This window comes from Eulemur rufifrons, chromosome 23 (genome assembly GCF_041146395.1).
Source record: "Eulemur rufifrons isolate Redbay chromosome 23, OSU_ERuf_1, whole genome shotgun sequence".
NCBI classification, from domain to species: domain Eukaryota; kingdom Metazoa; phylum Chordata; class Mammalia; order Primates; family Lemuridae; genus Eulemur; species Eulemur rufifrons.
The window spans coordinates 14939871-14960410 of NC_091005.1; the positions used below are offsets into that span (position 1 = coordinate 14939871).

A 20540-nucleotide genomic window follows, 5' to 3' on the forward strand; every position below is an offset into this window, starting at 1 on the left:
GTCATATCTGGGGGATCGGTCCACAGAGAAGCAAGTACATTCAGGCCATTGCTGAGTGACCAGGAATTCCATGGGGCTTGTTGAATGAGTAAAGTGGGTGTGAAAAAATTGGAGCCCCTTATAATACTGATAACTGTCTTTTTTCTCTGGGAAGCTTGCTTAGCAAGGTGATTTGTGAGTTGCTGTATCTTGGGGTGAAATAATGTTCAGCTCTACCTCCAAAGTTGATCGCCTTTGGATTAACTTGCAACTGTTTATCCATCACCTGAAAGTCCTGGAAAAAGAAAAGGACAGTGAGTAAATACTCCATAGCAAGGTGCCTCTCAGATCACTGTACGATCCCCAAGGTGATATATTGCCTAAGACCTCACTTAGCAATTTTGGAATTTAAAGGAATGTTTTTGACTTGTGGGAAAATGGTAATGATTATTATAGTGATCAACACATTTTAAAAGTTTCCAAAGACTGTTCTGGGCCGGGCGCGGTGGCTCACGCCTGTAATCCTAGCACTCTGGGAGGCCGAGGTGGGCGGATCGTTTGAGCTCAGGAGTTCGAGACCAGCCTGAGCAAGAGCGAGACCCCACCTCTACTAAAAATAGAAAGAAATTATATGGACAGCTAAAAATATATATAGAAAAAAATTAGCCGGGCATGGTGGCGCATGCCTGTAGTCCCAGCTACTTGGGAGGCTGAGACAGGAGGATCGCTTGAGCTCAGGAGTTTGAGGTTGCTGTGAGCTAGGCTGACGCCACGGCACTCACTCTAGCCTGGGCAACAGAGTGAGACTCTGTCTCAAAAAAAAAAAAAAAAAAAAAAAAAGACTGTTCTGTATCTTGACTGTATCAATACCAAGATCCTGATTGTAATATTCTACTACGGTTTTGCAAGTTGGGGAAAACTGGGTATAAGTTACTGCGGATATTTCTGTACTGTTTCTTACAACATGTGAATTGCGTGTGAATCTACAATTATCTCAAAATAAAAAGATTAATTTAAAAAAGTTTCCAAAAGTTGAAACTATAAAACAATGTCTAGATCACTGGACTGCTCTCCACTAAGGCAGAGAACTTTATCTAGTCAGTCTTTTTAAATGTTCAGTAGCTACTGAGATTGAGACCTCTGGGCAAATTTTTCTTGAAGAGCTTCTTTACCTTTTTTCAAACACACACAAAATGCCATTCCTTCTATCAGGTGACAGTTCAAACAGTTCAGGTAGTATTACACTGGTGAGCCGGACAGTGCTAATGAGTGCTGTCTTCTTAAGTATGACATATTTTCTGTTGCCTTTTTTGCTCTTTCCTCATTCCAGTGGGTCACATGAGCCATTAACCCCTCAGCAAACTGAAAAACTGATGGACTCTGATTATGAGGAAGGTTCAGGTGAGATAAGCATTACACATAAATGCAATTCTCTGCGTGCTCAGTTAATAGCCCTATTGAATTACTATAACGTATTGGTAGGAAGGCAATTGTTACTCGAACTTACAAATTGATTTTTAGGCATTCTTTACCAAGATCTTGCTGATGTTTGGGCATTATTTACATAAGGGCCTAAGGAAAGTACCTAAAATAAATGAAATTTATGCAAACCCAGTGGTACCCATTATTGTTACCATGAGCAATAAGGATGATGTCGATGGTGTAAACAGCCCTTGTACATTTGAAACCTCATGACCACATATTCTTTCTTTATTTTTTTATTTTAACATAGGATGGGGGTGTGTGTTGTGCTATGTTGCCCATGCTGGACTCAAACTCCTGTGCTCAAGTGACCCTTCTGCCTCAGCCTCCACAGTAGCTGGTACTACAGGTTTGTGCCACTGCACACATCACGTGTTCTTTTATTTGATCCTCACAATCCAGTGATACATATTATTATCCAGATAAATAGTATCCTAGTGTAGCTGCATGATCACAGCTCAAGCAATCCTCCTGCCTTAGCCTCCCAAGTAGCTGGGATTACAGGCGCATGCCATCACACCCAGCTAATTTTTTTCTATTTTTAGTAGAGACAGGTCTCACTCTTGCTCAGGCTGGTCTTGAACTCCTGACCTCAAGTGATCCTTCCACCTCTACCTCCCAGAGTGCTAGGATTGCAGGCGTGAGCCACCACACCCGGCTTGTATCCTTTTTACAAATGATGAAATTTAGACATGGAGTGCCTGAGTGATTTGAGATAACTAAAACAAATTAGCCCTGTGTTAGACCTCAGTTTATTCCTTTTTGAAAGAAGACAATAATCTTGACCTTCTATCACTCCAGAGTTCTATTTGTAACACAAACTATTATCTGGGCACACAACAATTGTTTACTGATACTGGTGTTTATATAGCAGCAGTTCAGCATTTATCTGAAACAAGCCTGGTACCACCATGATTTCTTTTCCCTGAGATGTCTAGACTAGAGCAAAGAGTATTTCCCTACTGTGGATTTAGCTCTGCTCCCTTCCAAGCAATGATTCAAATGCTGTCTCAGGTGGGGCTCAGTGGCTCACGCCTGTAACCCTAGCACTCTGAGAGGCTGAGGCAGGAGGATCTCCTTAAGTCAGGAGTTTGAGACCAGCCTGAGCAAGTGCAAGACCTTGGGATGACAACAAGACTCTGTCTCAAAAAATAATAATAAAAAATAAATAAATGCAGTGTTATGTCAACATGTTTTGCAGTGACAGAGTGACTCTTTCTGTTCATGATTTAGATGATAAACATCACTTTTAGGGTATGGTGAGCAGGGTATATAATTTGGAGGCTCAGAGGTTTTCCTGGCTTGTGAAAAGACTATTTTCCCAGGCCCAGTCATCAGTTCATCAATTCATAACACAAAGTAATATGACTTGACTTGTCCCAGGGGATTGCCTGGGACAGGTTACATTTGTTACCTCTCTAGCATGACTATACATGTTCATTCTATGGCATAATATGGTGAAAGAAAAGAAAGGAAGGAAGGAAGGAAGGAAGGAAGGAAGGAAGGAAGGAGGGAGAAAGATAGAGAAAGAAGAAAGCACAGGAATTTGCAGCCTGAAATTTGGCCTTGAGTTCCAATTCAACCAATTACTCCTAATGATGTGACCATGGGCAAGCCATTTAACCTCTCAGAGTCTCAATTCTCTCAGCTGTAAAATGCAAATAACAATTTAAAACTCACAGATGCTGGGATAAAATGGAACTGTACCTATGAAAACATTTTGTTGTTATTGTTTTTGTTTTTTGCTCTCTTTGCCCTGGCTAGAGTGCCATGGCATCAGCCTAGGTCACAGCAACCTGAAACTCCTGAGCTCAAGCGATCCTCCTGTCTCAGCCTCCCTAGTAGCTGGGACTACAGGAGTGTGCCTCCATGCCCAGCTAATTTTTTTCTATTTTTAGTTGACCAGCTAATTTCTTTCTATTTTCAGTAGAAAACAGAGGCTTTTGCTCAGGCTGGTCTCAAACTCCTGACCTCAAGTGATCCTCCCACCTTGGCCTTCCAGAGTGCTAGGATTATAGGCATGAGCCACCGCACCTGGCCTTTGAAAACATTTTTTAGAAAGCAAAGCACTACATGCATTTTCTTTTTTAAATAATTAATCTTTTTTATTATAAAAGTAATAATTGTTCACTATGGAATATTTTAGAAAATAAAAGTAAACCTAAAGAAGAAAATAAAGATCACCTATAAAACTACAGGGTTCTGAATCTTTAACAGATGTCAGAATCCTTGGGCAAGCTTGTTACAACCCAGATTCCTGGGTTCCACTTTCAGAATTTCTGATTCAGTGTCTCTGGGGTAGCCCAAGAATTTGCATTTCTAACAAGTTCCCAGGTGATGGTTATACTGCCAATCTGGGGATGACACTGAGAACCAGTGACACATAACTTTATGTATATATAGTGTATTTTAAGTGTGTATATGTTTTTATAAAAAAATTGTTTTACACTATTATATAACTCGATTTTTTTATTCAACAAATTCCTCTTTGCACATTTTTTTCCTGTATGTGCTTTGTGCTGCAGCTGAGCCGGCCCAGAAAGCAAGGGAGGAGGTTGCCGACCTTCTGGCTGCTGGGAGGGATGAAGGAGCTCAGATCCGTGCAGAGCACGTTGTCCAGGAAGACCACCTCATGGAGGCCACGGAGATCCTGGGGCTGTACTGTGACTTGCTGCTGGCTCGGTTTAGCCTAATTCAGCCCACAAAGTGAATGCATCATTTCCCAGGCTCAAAGGGGTGACAAGGCGTTCCTCCCACCTGGTGAGGGAGGGGGTGGGCTCTAACTTATTGGGACCGTTAAAGAACTTTGTCTCTTTTATAGGGACAACTACCCCTGCTTGAAGAGACTGTGTTGGTCCAAAGAGCTGGGTTTTTTTTTTTTTAAACCAAATAATTGTGTTTTCCTCTCGAGCTGTAAGGATATATAATAATATAAAGTTATGGTAGAAAAGTCAGAAAATACAGGCAAAATCTGGAGATAAGAATTTTGGTATATTTTCTTTCAGTCTGTGTATGTATAGCTATATGTAACTGTGAGTATAAACATGCATGTGTGTATACAAATATATATGTATATGTACATATAGGTTTATATTCCAATTTCAATTTTTAAAAAAATCTCTTTTGAAAGATTTAATGATTCGTTGTATTGTGAACATTGTCCATGGGCTACCTTGGAAGTATTTTATATTTGCCTACAAATCCTGCCACATTCTTCAGTGCCACCAAAGCCCAAGTCTTGAATCTTTCACTAAAAATGAAAAACCCATCTGTCACCGCTTCCCTGGAAAAAACTAATTATTTTATATGTTGGCTGATGTAGTCAGATAGGATGTGAGGTTTGAAAGACGGTCTTTCCAAGTTGCGAATTCATCAAATAAAGACCATTTTAGGAATATGGTAGGACCAAAGAAAACAAGAAGACCAAGCAGAAGGACTACCAAAAATAATTGATAAAAGCTGCAGGGAATCTTGCTAATGAATGTGCCAGTGTGTCGAGGCAAAGAAAGTTTATGCACGTCTACTAGTCTTATGTCCTCCCGCTGATCGGGAGGACATAAAAGGAACATCTGAGTTCTTCATTAAAGGACTTGTGGGCAAATGAGAGAGAGGTAAAGGAATTTCCTGGATTACTTTGGTCCCCTCCACCCCACCGCCCGCCCAGAAATCCTGCATCTGTTGCAGTATATGACAAGTTCTGACACATCTTTGAAAGCCTCAGCAATGTTTAAGGCCATTCACTGCTTGTGCAAGATGGTGTGGAGTTTGTTGATCTCTGGGTCAGAAGTTTGCCTAACTGCAAGTTTCCTGGTCTCAAAATCAGACAGGATTTCATTCTTTTTTTGATCCAATGTGTTGTAACTTCTCAGAAAACTCCTGCACTTTATTTAAATCTTTAGTCAGTAACTATAGGGATTTCCTCTTGTTAGTTTCCAAGGTGCCCAAGCAAGAAAGGGCATCTCCTTGATGCCAAGTCTCAAAGCTCTGGAGAAGCTCATTAAAGGGATCCCTTTCCAGGGCATAGGCATCTCCAATAGAACAGAAGACATGCTTGGTGTGATCACCCCAAGTGGCATAGATTCCACAAATCGGCTGCCTATCAGTCAGGCAGAGCATGTTGAGAGGTATGAGTGTCTTTTGCACGCTTGCATTATGGGAGAGATCTTGATCCTGCTATATTTTGCAGAGTACCCTTCAGGGAGTAATTAACCTGCAGACTGTTGTCTCCGGTAGCTGAGTACAGTACAGCACCCGGGGCACTTGAATGGAGTTGATCTCCACAACAAATTCCACACATTCCCCTCTAAGATACTTTCTAAACTTTTTCTTTTCTTTTTTTTTTTTTTTTTTTTGCAGAAGTTGTTCAAGCAAGGCAAAACCCAAGGACCATCAAACAGATTGGAACAAACTGGGCACATGAGATCTTTCAGTAGTTCCATCACATACTTTGTCCCTTACCAGCAAGTGTATTCAGCAGGATTGCTACCTCCCAGGGCATAGGGATCAGATTTATCCCCAGGTCTAGAGACAAGAATTGTGGTAGCTTTCCTTGCAGTTTATATATGTATATCTATATGTAGCTATGTGTGTATACACAGAAAGTGCATACACATATATATTTACATATAGGTTTATATTACAATTTTAGTTTTTTTATTATTTAACATTGTGTTATGAACATTGCCCATGGGCTACCTTTGAAGTAGGTAAAAAAGAGGGAAACATAAAGTTTCATAATTTTGTGCTTTTCTTAGGGAACTAGATTCTGGTCTGGCTAAACCTGTATCTACACTCATCTGGGCAGCTCCTCAATTGCAGTCACAAGTCCCTGAGTTGAAAATAGTAAGTTTGACCAGCTCTAACTGCCTGTGACATAATTGTAAGTGAGGCTATCACTGGTGTTACTTATTTGAAATTGTAGAATTATTGGGGGAATTCTTTCTTCTCTTAAGGGATAACCAAAGAAGTATTTGCTTTTGTTAGTCTTCTTAAGTGAAAAATAAATACTTTTTTTCATGGCAACGGTAGAAAAAAGAAATAAGGCTTAACTAAAACAAAACTTAAAAACTGGGTTTCTTTTGGGGAGGAGTGTCATAATTTATAAGGTGTTTAGAATTAGAGCATTTAAGTTGCACATTTATCAGATACTTAAAGCAAAGCAAAAAGTGTTTTATTGTTTTTGTTGTTTTGATGCTAAAAGAACATAATTCCAATGAGGTAACATGAAAGTGACATTTGCTCTTTTGGTTGCTATTCATCTAAAGCAAATTTGCCTTAATTTGATGAATTTTGCCTTTCTTTCTTGATGATGGTTTGCTGCAGGTATCTAATCAGCTGTGTGCAACATATAGCCAAGAATATGGTCAAGTGTGTTGAGCCAATGAGGTTGGAACTGTCACCTCTCAGGTAATACCATTTCCAGAGACACACCTTTTTCTAAACCAAAAAGTCTGGGAAAAGCTGAGCAAACTGAGACTACATAATTTTGTGCAGACCTAAAGTTGTTTAGAAATAAATTTTGCATTGGTGGCAGAACAATTTTAAGAAAGCACCCATTTTCCTCAAAGTAACTGGCCTCGTAATATGAAGGAAGCTAATGAAACTTAGAAGTTTCAACTTTTGAACATGTGACATCATGACCACACATGTAATTCAGGATTGACATTGAGCTGGAACACAGAGATCTGGCTGTAGCAGTTGTTTAAGGCCGGTGGACATTCTTATAATTCAGGGTGTCCATTGTGATTGGTTAGTGCCATGTTGTACCGGTTATTCAATACATTGAATGTCACCTCTGACATAATTCAAATACCACAAAATCAGAATTCTTGATACAAAATATTTTTATATTTATTTTCTTCTTATTATTCCACTCGGTTTGAAGTTCCTTAATTCTAGAATAGGGCTGCCTTACGATACATTCACAAGTAGGGCCTCTCCTTGTTGCTGAATTATACATCTTTAAAAAAATTATTCAGTAGTTCCTCCTTATTCAGAGGATACTACACTACCAAGATCCCCAGTGAATGCCTGAAACAGCAGATAGTACTGAACCGAAATATGTTTCTGTTCATGTCTTCTACCTGCAAATTTAATGCCTTTTCCATCCTAGTGAAGCATTTATCATGTACTATGGCTGTAACTTTTGCCATTTGAGGTGCTACAGCAAAACTAGCATGAATTTCTGTTTCCTTGTTCACAATTTCAGAGATAGAAGTTTCATTTTCACCATAGATCTTTGCAATCTCAGCATGCGCTTTTATTTTTCTTTCCTTAAATTACAAACATTAACCTTTTCACTGAAAGGAAGCACTTTATAGCTTCTCTTTGGCATATTGAATTGCCAATATCACTACTCTTGTGCTTTGGGGTCATTATTAAGTAAAATAAGTTACTAGAACTCAAGGAATGCCTTGACAGTCAATCTGTTAACCCACAGCTACTAAGTGATGAACAGGTAGGTTAGTGTACAGCATGGATACGCCAGGGAAGAAGATGATTCATATCCCAGGTAGGACGGAGTGAGATTTCATCACACTACTCAGAATGGTGCACAATTTAAAACTTAGGAATTGTTTATTTTTAGAATCTTCCATTTAATATTTTCAGACTGTGCTTGTCTATGGGTAACTGAAACCATGGAGAAGGGAGGGCTATTATTGTACATCTCAGACAGCAGAGAATAGAAAGATGAAGAACAACTCAGAGTTGAAAGACCCCTTAAACTCTTCTTGTTTCTTATTTTGTAAATATATATGTGACCAAATCTGTTGTGTTCTTTATTTTGCAGCTAATGTGTAAATTAAATATGAACACTCTATCCCAGGTTCTAGTGCTTCAGTCCCCAATCCCCAGAACTGGGCCGCACAGCAAGAAGTGAGCAGCTAGTGAGCAAGGGGAGCTTCATCTGTATTTACAGCCACTCCCCATCACCAGCATCACAGCCTGAGCTCTGCCTCCTATCAGGTCAGTGGCGGCCTTAGAGTATCATAGGAGCCTGAACCCTACCGTAAACTGCACATGTGAGGGATCTAGGTTGCACCATCCTTATGAGAATCTAATGCCCGATGATCCGAGGTGGAACTGAGGTGGTGAGGCTAGCGCTGGAGAGCGGCTGCAAATACAGATTATCATTAACAGAGAGGTTTGACTGCACAGAGACAATAATAAATCAATTGCTTGCAGACTCATATCAAACCCCTATCAGTGAGTGGCGAGTGACAAGCTGAATCTGGTGGCAGGCTTTACAGTGGCAAGTGAGTTGATGTACTTCAATAGTGCAGCTGCGTCTGGTGGCAGCTTCAAGTCAGAATATGACACTTACTATAGTACGTGCAGCATTAGTTGCATTAATAGGCCTGCCCATTAGTTAATTTACCAATTCCATCCATGCCTCTTTCCCCCACTTGCAGTTTTGGTAAGCCCACAAGCTAACCGTAGCAAAAATGACTAGAAAACAAATGTCGCTGGAGAGCTTCTTTGAAAGGGGGGAAAGACCCAATGTTGAGACAGCAGAAGACTCTAAGACTGTCAACAAAATGAAAGCTGCATTTAAAAGAAAATCCAAGAGTCCTACTTAAATTACAGGTTCATTGCAATAGGCGATTCACATTCTCCGAGCCTGCTTTGTATATGATGTGGTGACTGGCCATCTAATGAAGGCATGAAACCTTCAAAACTGCTTTGCCACATGGAGACCAAGCACCCTGCATCCAAAGAAAAGCCTTTGGAGTTTTTCAAAAGAAAAAAAAAAACATGAATGTGAAGAACAGAAGCAATTATTAAAGGCCACCACTTCATCAAATGTGTCTGCACTAACAGCATCATTCCTAGTGGCTAACACTTTGCCAAAGCTAAGAAGCCCTTTACTATTGGTGAAGCGTTGATCCTGCCTGCTGCTAAGCACGTTTGCTGTGACCTTTTAGGAGAGGCTGCAGTTCAAAAGGTGGCATGTGTTCCTCTTTCTGCTAGAACCATAACTAGATGAACTGATGAAATAGCAGAGGATCTTGAGGTACAATTGTTAGAGAGGATTAATGATTCAGTGTGGTATGCATTCCAGGTTGACGAGTCTACCAATGTTGACAAGGCAATAATGTTTTTGTGCAATATGTTTTTCAATGTAATAATAGAAATAAAGTGCACAATAAATGTAATTTCCTTGAATCATCCTGAAACCATACCCCCCACCCCCAGTTCGTGGAAAAATTGTCTTCCATGAAACTGGTTCCTGGTGCCAAAAAGGTTGGGGACCAATGTTCTAGTGGAACAGTACCTGATACAAATTGCTAAGAATTATAATATGCCCAATAAATCCAAGGCAATCATGGTGAGTATGTGAAGAAGTGAAAATTTACTTAAAGCTGAGATTTTTATTGTGCACCCCAAGATTTTTTTCTACTTAGGGATGTGGCTTCTAGAGTAGCTGCAGAAAAATTATAAAGGAGGTGAAATTTGTTCTTTTTCTCTGCCCACATACTATACCTAACAGACCCTTATTAGTTGTTAACAATAGAGGGAAAAACACAAATGAAGATACCTAAGGGATTATATCCAGAAGTGTGTAAAACATTTTTAGTTCTTAAGATCTCCACTTTGTCCTGGGGATATTTTCCATTTTAATAAGGAGATCTCGGAGTGAAGGCAACAAGATCCAAAGGCACAAAGCAGAATCATTTAGTTTTGGTTAAAAGTATGAGTTCGGTGGTGAAATGATCCATATTCAGATCCTAATTTCACCGTTTATTAACCGTGAGACCTCAGGCAAGTCAGACACTCAGTTCTCTGGACTATAAAAACGGGGTGATAATAGTTCCTATCTCGTGAGTTTGTTGAAATGATTACATAAGCTAGTGTGTATACAGAATTTAAAGGCAATGTCTAGCACATAACAAATGTAATCAAGTTTTGCTTTTTATCATTGTCATCATTCTTATAGAGAGTGGACCTCCAAAAGTTGGGCTATGGACTATCTTAGGGCAAGAGAAATTTTTGCCTAATGCTTCTCAAATCATGTGGGGAGCTTCTGGTTTAAGCGGTTGATTAGGCTGCCTCTGGTGACTTCCTTATAAAAAGGATGGCCTCATACTCGGTGCCAAACTTCTGCTTAGTGTGGGCATGAAGCAATAAGGGAAGTCTGTTCCGTCCTTGGTGTTCCCCCTGCTCTTCCTCAAAGTGCACGTGCAGCATGTACATGTCTGATTGCGGTTAAGTGGCCCATTTATCTTTTCTGATGTTTTGCTCCTGATGGGTTCCTTATAGGGACACTTTTACTCTTTTTTTTTTTTATCTTCCAAAGTGTTATATAGCTTGTTGAAAAAAAACCGACACATTATAAAACTTTAAACAATACAAAGAGGGACTTCGAAGAAGTAAAAGACATATAAAAATGCCACGTGCCACATCTAGAGATGTGCCCAAAGACTTAGTCTTCAGAACTCTTCTCATTCTGCCCTACACTCTAAGTGATTTCATCCAACCTCATGGTTTTTAACACCATCTTCATGGGGGACAGGACTTCCACATGCATAGACTTCTAGGCTTATACGAACTCCAGGTTCACAAATGCAACTGCCTTCTTGACTCTTTCACTTGAATGTTTCAGAGACATCTCCAACCTAACATGTTCATGAGTACTCTCACCTCTTTGAAAAGCCTACCACTTCTACGGTTCATGGAAATTCCATGCGAGGGCAAAAAGCTTGATATCTTTCTTGACTTGTACATTTCTCTCAACCCCTACCCCTCAGCCAATCTTTCAGTGAAGCCTGGTTACTTTAACTTTTAAATATATCCAGAATTATGCCACTTCTTACCTCTCTCTCTACTATCAGTACCCTGGTCCAACCCGTGATCATCTCCTGCCTGGACTATTGCAGTAGACTCTCGACTGGTTTTTCTGTTTCTGTTCCTGCTCCCCCATTCATCCCCATTAATTGATGCTCTGGCATCAGAGATCCTATTAATATCTAAGTGAGATCATGTCACTCCTCTGCTTTTAAAGCCCTCCAATCGCTTTTTATTTCACTTAGAATAACAAAATCTTCCCCATAATTGATGAGGCCACCCACCCCTATGCTCTCTCTGACCTCATTCCTCCACGCTCCCCCTTGTTTACTCTGCCTCTGCCCTACCAGGCACATTCCTGCCTCAGGACCTTTGCACTTCCTTCTGGTGCTCTGTATTCTCTAGATATCTGCCTGCTCTGTCCCTCATTTCCTTGAAGTCTGTACTTAAATATGTTCTGTTCTCTGTGAAGCCCTTCCTGGCTATTTTCTCTAAAATGTCAACCCCCTCCCTCTTCTCTGCTCTCTCTCTTTTTCTCTCTAGGACTTATCTCTATCTGACATCCTGTATAATTCACTATCTCCCCTACTGGAATGTGAGCTCCATGAGGACTTTAGGAGACCCAAGGCGGGAGGACTGCTTGAGGCCAGGAGTTTGAGATCAGTCTGGGCAACACAGCGAGACCCCATCTCTAAAAAAAATACAAAAATAAAAATTAAAAGTTCAGATTGCCCTTGAAGAAGCTTGCCAACAAATCATAACCAATACCACCATTTCCATGACGGGGGAATTGTCCAGTTTTCCAGTCAGAGCATATTCTGAACTCTCAAAAACAATAGTGGTTGACTTTCTTTGAGGCTGGGGTTTCTTTCTGGAGGGCTGCCTTGTGACTTTTAATTATTAATACGTTTATTGAAATGCACAGGTCTAGGATTCAACCCTCAAATTTCTCCAAAGCCAGAATCAAGAGCCAAGATTGGTTTTGATAATTTTATGCTGCCCAATTTACCTGATGTAAAACCTCATGCAACTCTGTCCGTTGACCCTCATGGTTCTGAAGAGGGTGACGTTGAAGATCTTCACTGGAGACTGGAAATGCTGAAGAAAATGAAATAATTCCTTAGTCCTGGGTTGAGCATTTGCTTGGGAATTGGGGATCCCGGGCATGAATTTTAACATGCCCAACTGTGTGTGGGTCTCAAATTTTCTCATTCATTTCTTAAATTTCTGTGGTTCTCTGCCTACTCTGTGTGTCTATGCACACACATATAATTATTCCTGTTCCTAAAAATTCTATATTTCTTTGATGAGAATTCTTGACCTACAGAATTTTATTAATTGTAGTCAATAAACTTTAGTTTTCTCTGGATCCTATGTGTCTTGTGGTTATCTCTTTTTCCAGGGAGGCAGAATGGTGTGAATTTAAATCCCACCGCTATACTTACTAGCTATAAGACTTTTGGCAAATGGTACCTCCTGTCAAATGTTTGTGAGAAAGCTAAGAAACTAGAGAAATAAGTATCTTTAAAAAAATGAGTATCTTAAAAATGAATGTACAAATACAGAGTGGAGGAGAGGAGTGTTGCCAGGCAATCACTGTAATCCTGTGGGCCTGGATTCAAAATTTAGACTCTGCCACTTACTAGCTATGAGTCTCTTCTTACTCATCTGTAAAATGGGTATAATAATGAGGATTAACAGAAATATTTGTAAAGGTCGTTAGCATTTAGTAGGTGTTCAATAATAGTAGTTTACTTTTCAGTTTCTATAATTTTCTACGTTCTAGTGGACTAAATAGTAGTGATTCTGTGAGACTGGATAAAAGAGAGGCTGAGAAAACAAGATGGCCAAGTTAATTTTTCTTTGGTTTCTTATGTAAATTAACTGGCTTTTGTTTGTTTTCCTTTTTAATAGGCTTTGTTTTTAAGAGCAGTTTTAGGGTAGGCTCACAGCAAAAAGCCAAATTAATTTTTAAATGCAATTCTTGGTTATGCAGAATTTTTATTTCAGAATCCTATTTTATGTGTCCAGGGGACTCTACAGTCCCCTTACTGCATGTGAGAAAGTGATACCTATAAATTAATGTCTCTCTATAAAACATCAGTTTGGTCTTGAATGTTTCAGTCTAATATTTTCCACTTTAGCTGTGCACATTGGGGAAACCTGTAGATCCAGCTACTCAGGAGAGTGAGGTGCAAGGATTGCTTAGCGTTCAAGTCCAGCCTGGGCAACATAGCAAGACCTCATCTCTAAAAAACAAAAAAAAAAATTTCCACTTCTCATAAAAAAAGTTTATTCAAGGAATATGGAATTAGAGGGAGGATTTTCAAGTCCAAGACCAGAGACCTACTTGCATAACAAGCTGGCTGCCTCTCCTCAGAAGTTAGGCGCCGCACACTGGCACCTGCTAGAATCCTAAGCCATCCTTTGGCATGTGTGAACGGCTTGGTGGAGAAGGAGTTTGGCATTCCCTGAGCTGGGCACCAGGAACTGGCTGCCCCAGTTACTGTGGATATCCCAACGCTTCTTGGACTTTCCAGGCTAATTTTAAGCACTTGTAGGGCTGATTTTAGAAGTCCAGTACACTATGCATTGCACAATGGAGTGTAGGGCTGATTTTAGAGAAAAAAAGATGATGCTGTGTACCTACAGGAAAACAAAAACAATTTACTATAGATTCTTCTAGGCAAATTATAGTGCCCGCATTTTTTGTTTGTTTGTTTTTTGAGACAAAGTCTCACTACGTTGCCCAGGTTGGTCTCAAACTCCTGGGCTCAAGGGATCCTCCTGAGTACCTGGGACTACAGGTGTGTACCACCTCACCTGGCTCAGTGGTGCCCATATTAAAAAAATAAAATTACTTAAGTAGAAAAAAATGAGTCCTGTTCTGTTTCTGGATAGTGCATCCTCCTCTGGTGATCTCAGTTTTGTCTTCTCATTTCCTCAATTTGGGGTTTGAGTTGATTGTAGTCTCATACCGGGCAAGGTTTTCTCTCCAAAGGTGCCAACATAATATAGAATCATTTACAGTCCAAGAATAACTTTGAGGGAATACATCGTAGATTTCCTAATGCTCCTCGTAGGAGGTCAAAGAGTGTATGGAGTTGGCTGTTGGAATTTTAATTTTTACATCATTTCTAGCTTTTGTCATCCCTGAAGGATTAATTCCTAAACCCTTATCTCAGTCCAGGATAAATTGTGATCAGGAACTGTGCTTAAAAGAATAGTGAAAAATGATTTTTGTGAAAACATTACACAAACAACAGCAGAGAGACTAATTTCTCTCTTTCAGGCTTATTTATAGATTCGTGTGACTCAAACGATAACAAAAGAGGCCAGTGGAGTCGCCTCTGACTCACGTCACTGTATTTCCTACAGGGCTGTGCCCTCTTCACTCTCCTTGGCTGGAATCTCTGGCTCACGGAGGGGCAGGAAGAGTTCCTTGTGAAAGGTGCTGACCGAATTTCTTTAGAGAGAGCTTTCCCCATCTGCTCTAAAGGTCATATGGACTTTAGCTGCTGATACTAATCAAGTCATTTAAGAAACCCACTGCATCCCTAAGCCCAAAAGAGGGGGTCCATTCTAGTACCACAGATTCCAGCAGATACATCATGTCTTCCAAAAAGCCCTCTTGCACTGCTCTGGCTCCCAGTGGCCTCTCATTTTTCTGCTTTTGCTTTTCTTGAGCTAGGATTTATCTGCTGAATAATAATGTCACTGGCTTTTTAATGTTTGTGGATTTTTTTAAAAAAAATCTAGTTATCCTCAATGAGATTATAATTATCTGGAGGGTAGGGGCAGTCCCTTTTTTTTTTTTTTTAAATAATGGGATCTGACTATGTTGCCCAGACTGGACTTGAACTCCTGGACTCTTGGGCTCAAATGATCCTCCTGCTTCAGCCTCCTGAGTAGCTGAGACTACAGGCATGTGCCACCAGGCCTGGCTTGGGGTTGAGGGGAGTCAGTTTTGCAATGTCTGTTACAGATTCTGGTATACCCGGGACAGTGTCTCATAGTGGAAAGAATTAGGGAGCATATTTACTGAATGATTGCTATATGGGCTGGAAGACAAATTCAGAGTTGGAAGATTTAGATTTGAGTCCAGTCTCTGCTATAGGAAAGTGAGACAAATCATTTAATTGTTCTGAGCCCTTGTTTCCTTATCTCTAAAATGAGGATGATAACATTAATCCTAAAGAGACCTAATATTTATTGAACACTTGCCATGTGTCAGTCACTGTTTTAAAAGTTTTAAATGTATCAGCTCATTTAATTATCACACCAGCCCTAAGATGGCATTGTTGCTATTAGCCCCATTTTACAGATGGGGACACTGAGGTTCAGATGTGTTCAGAGATGTTAAGTAACTTGCTTCAGGTCACATAATAAAGGAAGAGCTGGGTTTTAAACTCAAGTAGTCTACACCAGAAACCTACACTCTTAAGTGTCGTGCTGTAACATCTACATGGTTTATAAGCTCATGGTGTGTAAGGAGCAAATGAATCAATGGATATGAAAATGCTTTTGTAAATTGTAAGACACAATGTACTACTGTTACTTATAGTGGGCAGTCAATAAATGCTTTAGTTGAATTGTGAAGTGGCACAAAAAGTTTTTATACTTCTATTCTTATGATGCTTTATATTTTTCAAAGTGCTTTCATGTATCTGATGCCTTCTAGACAACAAGTCACTTTAAATCCACTTTGGAACAGGAAAGACATAAATAAATACTGGAAAGCTGAGTAAACAGGCCTAGAGATGCTAAACATCTTGCTCAGGGCACACAGTGAGTTCAATCAAGCCGGAACTGGAATGTAAGTGGTTTGATTCCTGGCCAATGCCTCCTTCTGTTTAGTTTCTTGTTGTTATTGTTTGTTAAATTGAAGCACGCAAGTTATCAATAATAAACAAAACCATTAAAATAATGATCTTTTCTCCCAGGCATTATCTCTTCGTAGAAGTTTGTTTAATCCTCTCAGGTTGTTGCTGTTTTAAAAACAAAAATCCATTAAACTGCATTGTTAGGTTTGTTCCGGGTGGAAACTCGAAAAATATCATTAAAGCCTGTGAAACAAAAGCCACAGGAGTCTGGAGAGTCCAAGTTATAAATCTAACTTTGACCACAGAAAGCTGCAGCCACGCTGGCATTCCTATACCCCCTGATAAGGACTCAGACGAAGCTACCCTCCTCCCCTACTCTGCAAGTGGTACTCACTCCCCCCAGAAAAACCCTCTATAAAACCCAAGGCTTTCCCTCCCTCGGGGTGGACGCTTTTTCGCCTACACTCATCTGCACCCAGATGCTCAAAAATAAACAGCATTTTGCTACACATGAGACTTCGTGTGTCTCTCCCTTGGCTCCGGACCTAACATGCATTGTCTTATCCAGATTTTTTTTTTCAAATAAAAGTACAGTATGCTCATTGCCAAACAAAGCACAATGAAAGTAAAAATTCTCTATAATCCCACCATTCAAAGATAACCATTTTTGTGTTTTAATTTTGTCCTTCAACTTTTTTCTATATATATATATATATATATAATTTTTACAACTGCATTTTATGACATTGTTTTATATAAGATTGTTTTTAAGTCTGCCATCCCATGACAATAAAGATAGAGGTAGTAATCTCATTTTACTGGCTGCATAGTATTTCTTTTTATGAATGTGCCATAATTTATTTATCTGGAAATAGAGATTATGTTTGAGAAGATGGAGAATAAGCCTTCCTAAACTTTAATCACTAGCCACAGAAACCAAAAATCCCAAGATAATGTGACTACGTTATATATTGGAGCAATTGCTTTTAATTTTCAATTCCTGGGGGAGGGGGTTGGTAATTATAAACAAAGAGAAACAGGAGTAAAAAAAATACCAGGAGGGGGTTTACATTTTTTAATGTTGCCATTTTCTCTTTAGTGTTCTGCCACTTGGCACTGTAGGAAAAAGCTCTTTCCTCCTCTTCAAGATAACGGTTTAATTTTTCTTCTGTGGTTCACAAACATTTAAATTTGACCTCTAAGCAATTTTTATGACGTTCCAAATGGAGTGCTGCAGCTAACTCTGCTTTGCTTTGCAACCTGCAAACTTCTTACTTTTATGGAAATCCCAAACTGAGTTTGCATGTGTTCCATTCATAGCTATACCTCAGAGTATATAATCTGCATTATGGCATGAAACCACTATTTATTAGCCACGTGATCCTGGGCTGCGCCGCACAGTCGTATGGCGGAGGGAATGAATTCCATGAGCATTGTGCTCTCCAAACCATTTGCTCTGGGTTGACTTCACTGTGTGTGTGTGTGTGTGTGTGTGTGTGTGTAGAGTGGTGGGGTAGGGGTAGATGGTGGGTACTATTTTTTAATTTGTAAGATGGGCACCCTACAGCAGAACCCCAGTGGGGTAGGGGAGAGTACATGGGTCTTTTAGCAAGCCAGTTTCTCTGAACCTGTCTCCTTATTTGTAAAACTAAGTTACTTATGCTTACCTATTCTGACTCAGAAGGTTGTCCAGCGGGTCAAATTAGATTTATACAAATGAAAGTGCTTTGTGAATAATGTGATAGCAATATTTAACAATAAAAGTGATAATTATTATCTAGCCCTCGCCCTCCTTTCTTTTCAGCCACTTGGCAAGCCCCATTAGTTCAAGGACAAAACTGTACAGGTGGGCCTATCTAGTTCAATTTTTGTAAAGTGTTTTGACATCCCTGCATGAAAGTGACTGTTTAAGGAAGAAAGTGCAAACTCCTGGCTGTGACACTCAGGTCCTAAACTCAAGATTTGTGGTTAGTTTGGTTCTCTTTGGCATCCAGCTTGGTGCTGTGTTTTATCGTGTTGTTGCTAATCTATCTGAAGGATTTTAGTCTAGGTAGGTCACCTTTCCTTTAAATGGACCAAGATACCAGGGCCCTCTTTACATTGGCATGGAAAATATTTGTGTCAGATGTTTATCTAGCCAGGAACTGTCTGGTTAGACTTTCTTTCGCTCTGGCCGTTAGTTCATGGAGACATAGACAGAGAGTCCATTCTGGAAGCGGTTTTGTATCATCAGTCCGAATCTTCTCTCTCTCTCTCTTTTTTTTTTTTTTATTTCATCTTATTGTTATGGGGGATACAGAAATCTTCTCTTTTTGTATGTGAGGAAACCGAAGTCTTGGAGAGTTCGTGACTTGTCCAATAAATAAGCATTGGTACTGGGCTTGCAACCCATTCTTCTGAGTCCTCCTCTCTTTTCATAAAATATGTTGCAAAGATACCATAAAACCATAGAATCCCAGACTATTCGGAGCATTCTTCTGAAATTAAAGTGAAGGGAAAGTTAAAGTTTCAAAGGCGACAGAGAAAGAGTTTGGGATTCTCCTGGATCAAGACCTTTTAGCCTGGCTGGGTTCTCCGCCCCCACCTTGCCTCGCCTCTCCCACTTCCTTGGCTACCTTACCTAGTCCCGCCCTCTTCAGGTGGCCTCACCGCTTCCTGGTAACCTAGCCCCACCCCCCACACCTCCAAGCGGAACCAATGTCCGTCCGCTCCGGGGTCGGCCGGATCTTTCTCGCTCAGACTCATCGCAGCGGTGACTCGGCAGCAGCGTCTCGCGTCATCAGTGACAGCCCCGATTCTTGCTACGCTTTGCGTCGCTCTGCCAGGAGAAGTCGCTTCCCCCTTGGCAAATAGTCCTCGGCAGGGTCCGAGTTCTTGGATAACCCGAGAGGGGAGGCACGAGAAGTTGCAGTGTGGCAACGCTGAAACAACCAGGAGGTGAACACAGGGACCGAAGTTTCTGCAATAGTGTGTGAAGTTAGTTAAAAACTCCTTCCTTCCTAAGGATCCCTCCGCCTGCAGTAGCGGTGGTGAGGCCGAGGGAGCCGCCATTTTGGATGTTCGGTTCCTGCTGCCACTGCTGCCGCCGCCCCCGGAGCTGCTGGTTTCATTCGAGGTTTCGGGCCGGTGAGTGTCACTGGCGGCACTGAGAGCATATTGCTGCTTTTGCCCCGCCGCTGCCGCGGGCGCTCGGCCGGAAGCTTCCTGTCAGTCCCAGGGGTCTGGTCTCAGGCTGTGGGGGGTGAGGAGAGAGGACTGAGAGGCTGGGCCAGGAGGGGCCCGGAGCCCCAGGGGCTGCTCCGACTTCTTGAGGGCCGACCTCGAGGCCTCGGACCGGCAGGTTCCGCGTACAGCGGCGTTCCGTGCGGTGGCTTTGCCCGGCCGGTGCGGGCCTCCTTGAACCCATTGACTTTCTCAGGCTGTGATCCTCCTTTGAGGGCTCATTCAGGGAGCCTGGGATTTAGCGGGGCGGGCCCCACCCCCGCGTGTCTTCTCTGAGCCACGTATCAGCGTTCTTGTATCTTGTACCCGGGTCAAGTCTCTCAGAGGACTCAGTATTTCCAAATGCCCAGTTAATCGCTGCCTGCCCCTGCAATGCCGTCCTCTCAGAACCGGACATCGGCCTCGCCTCCCTCTAACCTTCCGACCAACTTCTTTACCAATTTTCCGTGTTCTTTTTTTTTTTTTTTTTTTAAACTTACCTGCGAGTACACTGTTTACCCTTCCCAAACTCCTGCTCCTGCGGACATCAGTTTCTAATAATTCTTCTGGATCTTCCTGATTGCCTGAAGGAGTCGGGACGGTTGGTTGTGTTTCCGTGTTAGGGCTTGGTGTGGGAGATCCGTCGAACCGTTCGCTCAGAGTGTACTTCAGCGGTAAATGTCTATAAAGCACATTAAATGACTTTTAGGGGGCGGGAGCTGTCAAATGTTTTCTCATTTGTAGATTCCTGCCCTGTGCTGTACATTTAGCTTTTTGGTACTTATTGTCACTGGTGTATTTTTCTTGGTATTATACATCCCTGAGCATGGAAATTTGCCTGTGGAGAATATTAATTTGACGTAGGTAGAAAGGAGAGTTTGGCTGCTATAGTGATTAGTTAACAGAAGAGAGGAATGATTCCTTAGTGATCTTAACTTTCAGGTGTTTGTACGGTAGTGATCTGTGCTGACTGATTCTAAAAAATACGTGTATTGACTTAATGTATTGGGTTTTTCTGGGGATAGGTGGATTTTAAGTATTCACTTCCACTGTTCCCCGTAATATTTGTTGGACTATATACGCCTTAACTTTCAGTTTGAAAAATACGGACCTTGGAGGTACCCGTAATCTCCTCGCTTTTGTTCTACTCTTAAAGTATGCTTGCAATCTACTGTGCTTGAATAAAAAGCATTTCACAATCATGCACTGGTTATCTCCTGCATTTCAAGTTGGGTGAGTATGATTGAATCACCCCTATTCATTTCAGCC

General features: G+C 41.0%; 2 protein-coding genes and 1 pseudogene across 3 annotated transcripts in view; 2 read left to right on the plus strand and 1 right to left on the minus strand.

The window, feature by feature from the left end:
• The first annotated feature begins 202 nt into the window (after positions 1-202).
• LOC138373809 (IST1 homolog) lies at positions 203-6837 on the plus strand. Its single transcript, XM_069456410.1, has 4 exons — positions 203-293; positions 3987-4167; positions 6216-6303; positions 6784-6837. The coding sequence occupies exons 1-4, from the start codon at positions 203-205 to the stop codon at positions 6835-6837; spliced, it is 414 nt and encodes a 137-aa protein (XP_069312511.1).
• On the minus strand, positions 5368-5900 carry LOC138373891 (E3 ubiquitin-protein ligase TRIM13-like; annotated as a pseudogene).
• Positions 6838-18727: 11890 nt separating the features above from the next.
• Positions 18728-20540, plus strand: part of AP1G1 (adaptor related protein complex 1 subunit gamma 1) — a 69260-nt gene continuing 67447 nt past the window's right edge. For both annotated transcript variants that reach the window (XM_069456727.1, XM_069456728.1), the window contains exon 1: positions 18728-19196. The gene's annotated coding sequence lies outside the window, so the exon portion shown is untranslated. The remainder of the gene's footprint in view (positions 19197-20540) is intronic.